General features: G+C 44.3%; 1 protein-coding gene across 1 annotated transcript in view; it reads right to left on the bottom strand.

Moving 5' to 3' along the window:
- Window positions 1-704: 704 nt before the first annotated feature.
- LOC126235268 (uncharacterized transmembrane protein DDB_G0289901-like) overlaps window positions 705-6,089 on the bottom strand; it is a 73,759-nt gene continuing 68,374 nt past the window's right edge. Inside the window, exon 8 of the mRNA XM_049943998.1 lies at window positions 705-3,568. Coding sequence (XP_049799955.1) covers window positions 3,284-3,568 — 285 coding nt within the window. The 3' untranslated portion in view covers window positions 705-3,283. The remainder of the gene's footprint in view (window positions 3,569-6,089) is intronic.

The following is a 6,089-nucleotide window of genomic DNA, read 5'->3' as shown; positions in this document are numbered from 1 at the left end:
AGCTTCTGTAAAGTTTGGAAGGTAGGAGACGAGGTACTGGCAGAAGTAAAGCTGTGAGTACCGGGCGTGAGTCGTGCTTCGGTAGCTCAGTTGGTAGAGCACTTGCCCGCGAAAGGCAAAGGTCCCGAGTTCGAGTCTCGGTCGGGCACACAGTTTTAATCTGCCAGGAAGTTTCATATCAGCGCACACTCCACTGCAGAGTGAAAATCTCATTCTGGAAACATCCCCCAGGCTGTGGCTAAGCCATGTCTCCGCAATATCCTTTCTTTCAGGAGTGCTAGTTCTACAAGGTTCGCAGGAGAGCTTCTGTAAAGTTTGGAAGGTAGGAGACGAGGTACTGGCAGAAGTAAAGCTGTGAGTACCGGGCGTGAGTCGTGCTTCGGTAGCTCAGTTGGTAGAGCACTTGCCCGCGAAAGGCAAAGGTCCCGAGTTCGAGTCTCGGTCGGGCACACAGTTTTAATCTGCCAGGAAGTTTCATATCAGCGCACACTCCGCTGCAGAGAGAAAATCTCATTCTGGAATCTTCTTGATTTCTTCTCAAATTAGCCCTTCTAAGGAACTGAGACAAAGTATAAAGATTTAGTTTAAAGTAGTCTGTAGAAATGTTAACTCTAAAAAAATGAAGGTATTGTTCGTCTATCTCAGTCGTGTGATTTTGGTGTTGTCACAGTTAGGAATCTGGATAGTAACAAAGAAGCTTCACGTACATATAAAAAAATCTTTATTTCAGTAGTTATTTACAAGAAGACATATATTTACAACCTATTTTGTTGGCTGTAGCAGCTTCATAATGCTGCCCATGAAACTATAATCACTTATCCATCATAAAAAATAATGGAACTTCATCTGATGTTTCTTGACTACGCAATGAAATCACGTCAGTGACATTTGACTCTTAAAACTATGTCAGTAATAACTATTAAAGCTGGCGTACATATTTGTAAAAACACATTTCATATTGTCGTCTGGTCTGACTGCTGGTGCAGAACAAATAAATAAATAAAAAGCAATGAGGCCATACGACTCCGTAGCCGAGAAGACTCATGCGCGTCTTCCCAGGAAACTGAAAATCATCCTGCCAGGGGCAGAAGGTATACGCTTCCACGAAACGCCATGAAAATTCGTAACGATCCGTGCGTGGTTCAGAACAAGTACTCTACACATTGTATAAACTTGTATGGACGTATTTTTGGTCGAGAACACGTTAATGTTACCAATATGTAATGTTAAGATGTGTGTGCCTCTGTAGTGCAACAATAAAATGCGGCAACTTGACTTAGTTCCAACACTGTAAGATCATCAGTAACGTACGGATAGGCGTGAAAGAGATAAGAAAAAAGGGAATTCGTTTCTGACGCTGTAGACTCTTTTCTCGGCTACAGAAATAACATGGCGGTAAGGCGAGCCCTCCGCGGCCTCTCGCGACTGCCCTGTTTGTGGAAACAGACCACGTGTCGACACACGCCAACCGCGGTAAACTTGTTCCGGGCTCGCCCAAGCGCCAATGGTAGAAGTTAGGAACCACCACCTCCCCGACACCGTACATTAATTCAACACCGTCGCACTGCGTTGGACACCTGAGCAATAACTGCATCCGAAAGGAGTTTCAGATACAGACATCTTTAGTTAGATTTAAAACTAATGTTTTTTGTAATAAATGTATAAAGACGCGGTCCGTAAGCTCGTATCACTCAGGGTACTGTGTGATAAATTTCAGACACGCGATTCTCGCTTCAAACTGATGAACTATTTCAATGACAACTAGTCAGCTAGCGATGCTACTTTGTACGTTCGGACTACCGGAACAGTCAAGACGTTTCTGAAGTCAGATCTTCTGAAATTAACGGTACTTTTGCAACATTTTTTGGAAGTTTTACACTGCAGACTCTTGAAGAAAATGTCTGCTGATTCACACGCATGGCAACAAGTGTGATATCTGTTTATATTCCTTATCAGCGATTGTGAGTTTCTCTTGTTTCGCGGAATAACTAATGTGATGTAGTATGTGTACTTGAGAGCTATGTTGCTCACACCAGTAGGCAAGTAATCTCAGAGGTAACTGAGATAAGATTTTTTGACATATATGTCTCCGGAGGGCACGGATGACGTATCCTGAAGCTAGGCAACCAACATAACGGGGCTGCTGCAAGCGCAGCCGACTACACGGCGTGCGCACAAACTTAATCGCAAAGACAATTCACTATGCGTTTGTGATATGTAACATTCGTCACAATTTTCAAGTAGAGACTCTGCAACTCTCAGGGGGAACGAGTTGATCCTCCTACACTATATGGTGTGCAAGTAAGATGATGACTGCGTGGTGCGTTGTGCTCCAAGAGGGAAGAAGGATACTTTGCCGAGTTGTGAGTGTGATCCGCGGCGTTGCCTGCTATAGTAACTGAACGCTGGGGAAAGCGCCACGTTGGGCCTTAGTTTATGATTCTGATGCTCTCTAGAAGAATTTAATGCTTGGAAAACAACAGCTGTCGCCTGTCAGCACAACACTTGGAGTGTCTGCTTTACGGCACCCCTAATGAACACTACAGTCGCTAATCACTCTCTCTAGGCCCAAAGTAATACGAAAAATGGACACTAAATGTTTTACATGGACACAGAGGCGCACGATACAGGTATATGCGCGACGGAATGACGCTACAGCCTGGAACGTCACTTCCTACGGCGCATCGCAACACCACCCGCGTCCTTACGTCCGCACCACCACAGTAACGAGTTATGAAACTGATCCTGAATAACCGCTAACTGACCGTTTATGACCCTACACTTTTCAATCTGTTACTGACCTACAGTGACCATAACTTTACAAAACGATAATTGGTACATTTCAGTCATTAAGCCAATCAACGTATCTATATCATACATTGTTCAGACATATAGTTCCCAGCAGCTGTACTGCGCAGTACCGTTGACATCATGTTCTGTCGAAAAATGACTTACTACTTCAGTGGTGTAAAGTCACAATGTTGCCTAAATAAGTATCTCTGCTGTCAACCACTAAACACTGTCAGCGGCCATTAGACATGGTCGTTTCGTTCATGTTAATGCCTCGGATGTAATTTGAGAATACGTACGTAGTCTCTTTTTGAAGCACGATATAGAACGTTTTCGGTTAGTTCTAAAGCGAAGAATAATTCATCAGTTTTGTGTTTCGTTCATAAATGTTAGTATAAACTGTTGATCTAGGCGTCAGATAGGCAGGAAATTTCTGAAGTCCCTGCCGAAGTCTTCATGACTGCGGAAAATTGTGGATCACGCGTCCGGGCATTTAAAGCAGCTTCAGACTTCGTGCGGAGCCCAGGTTGGACGTCTCGATGGGTGCGGAGCCTGGGGGCGGCTCGTCGGAGGAGTACTCGCCGTAGGGGCAGGAGGGGATCTTGTAGGGCCGCTCGCAGCGCCGCGACACGGGCCAGAAGCCGTAGCCCTGGGGGCAGCGCGACGCGCGCGCCGCCAGGCGGCCACCGTCGTCGCGAGAGCAGCGCAGGAATGTGTGGCAGTCGCCGGGCATCGGCTGCGGGCCCTCCGTCGGACACAGCGCCACGCCCGCGGGGACCTGCAGACACACGTCACACATTAAGCTATGATGGACATACCACAAGCGAAGGCTATTTTTAATTATCACTATGACAGATTGTGGTTCGATCATGTTATCGAAATTACTTCTGTCTTATTCTACGAAGCATCAACTGATAATTGGTCTAACCTGCATCTACGAGGGTCACTCCAAAAGAAATGCACACTATTTTTGTAAAAATACAGTTTTCATTCTTCATGTGTGAAAGTTTTACAGTGTGTAGATACATCCTTCCCGCTTGTTTTCGAACTTAGTTCAACCTGTTCCCGTAAGTGGCGCCTCAGAGCATGTCTTCAAGATGGCTGCGACACTTGACATTCGTCAGAAGCAACGTGCTGACATAGAATTCCTGTCCTGTGAAAACGAGACAGTGGGAAATATCCACAAGAGGTTGGAAAAGGTGTATGGAGATGCTGCTGTCGATCGCAGTTCAGTTAGTCGGCGGGCAAGCAGGTTACGTGATGAAAGCGGGCACAGCAATATTGAGGATTTTCCTCGCAGCGGCAGGCCTCGTACTGCACACACTCCACACAATGTGCTAGTTAGCGAATTGGTGACAGTGAACGAATTGTCACGCTACGTTGGGACAGGGGAAGGAAGTGTTTGCAGAATACTGAAAGTGTTGGCCTTAAAAAAGGTTTGTGCCAGGTGGGTTCCCAGGATGTTGACAGTGGCTCACAAAGAAACAAGAAAAACGGTATGCAGCGAACTTTTGGAACAGTATGAGAATGCTGGAGATGAATTTCTTGGAAGAATTGTGACAGGTGATGAAACATGGATCCATCATTTTTCACCAGTGACGAAGAGGCAATCAGTGGAGTGGCATCATGCAAATTAACCCAAGAAAAAAAATTCAAAACCACACATTCTGCTGGAAAAGTTATGGCTACAGTGTTTTTCGATTCCGAAGGACTCTTGCTTGTGGACATCATGCAAAGTGGAACCACCATAAATTCTGATGCATTTGTGATGACACTGAAGAAACTTGAAGCTCGACTGAGTCGTGTTCGGCCACATCGGCAAAAGCAGGATGTTTTGCTGTTGCACGACAACGCATGGCCACATGTCAATCAAAAAAACCATAGAAGCAATCACAAAACTCGGATGGACAACAATGAAACACCCGCCTTACAGTCCTGACCTGGCTCCATGTAACTATCATCTCTTTGGGAAACTGAAAGACTCTCTTCGTGGAACGAGCCTTGAAGATGATGACTCCCTTGTGCACACTACCAAACAGTGGCTCCAACAGGTTGGTCCAGAATTTTACCGTGCGGATATACAGGCGCTGGTTCCAAGATAGCGTAAGGCAGTTGAGAGGTATGGAAATTATGTGGAGAAATGAAAATATTGTTCCTAAAGGATGTATCTACACACTGTAAAACTTTCAAACATTTAGAATAAAAGATGGATTTTTAAAAAAATTGTGTGCATTTCTTTTGAAGTGACCTTTGTAGATTACATTTCAATCAGTCCACCTAATCCTGGAACCAGTAGCTCCTTAAAACAAATCCTTCCAAAAATAAGTATACCTGCATAATTCCTTGACTTCTGAGAAGCATTACAAACAGTACTACCCCCACGATTATTGTTGGAAGGAGGACCGTAGGGGGTATCAAGAGATATTTGTGACTGGATGGATGATCTGTTGGTAGGGAGGGCGCAGGTTGTTATCTTGGGATGGAGAATCGTTAACGGGTGCAGAAGGAACTTCAGATGCATCCCACGTGTTGGGACTCTTGCTCCTTTGTTCTACATTAAAGAATATGCAGAAAATATTAATAGCAAATTCAGATTTTGTAGAAAATATTAATAATAAATTCAGGCTTTTCGCACATGGTGCAGTAATGTATGTCGAACTACTGACTGAAAAAAGCTGAAAGAATATTCAGTCAGATCTTGATAAGAATTCAAAGAGGTGCAAGAACTGACAACATGCCTTCAATGTACACGAATGTAAAATAGTGCATTTCACAAAACGAAAAAAAGGTGTACTGCCCTATGACTGAATTATCGATGAGTCACAATTGAAATGGGTCAACTTGTACAAATAACAGGATAACACTTTGTATGCAGGGCAATATTTCGTGTTGAGTAAGGAGGACCGCGGCGACTGTTAAAAATCTTTATTCAAAGGCACGATCAGTTTCGCAAACAATATTTGTATCAACAGGTGTTTATGTGTATACAAATGCGTAATACATCTTATCAGAATTTTGTCAATGACAGGTTCAAAAATGGTTCAAATGGCTTTGAGCACTTTGGGACTTAACTTCTGAGGTCATCAGTCCCCTAGAACTTAGAAGTACTTAACCCGAACTAACCTAAGGACATCACACACATCCATGCCCGAGGCAGGATTCGAACCTGCGACCGTAGCGGTCGCAAGGTTCCAGTCTGTAGCGCCTAGAACCGCTCGGCCACCCCGGCCGGCGCAATGACAGTTAATGGAAATTAAAAGCGATTAGGTTTGTTTCTATAGAAGCTATCTGCTTAAAAT

Source organism: Schistocerca nitens, chromosome 2 (genome assembly GCF_023898315.1).
Source record: "Schistocerca nitens isolate TAMUIC-IGC-003100 chromosome 2, iqSchNite1.1, whole genome shotgun sequence".
Lineage (NCBI taxonomy): Eukaryota > Metazoa > Arthropoda > Insecta > Orthoptera > Acrididae > Schistocerca > Schistocerca nitens.
Note: the sequence above shows the minus strand (reverse complement) of the source record. Positions and strands in the feature narration are given on the sequence as shown.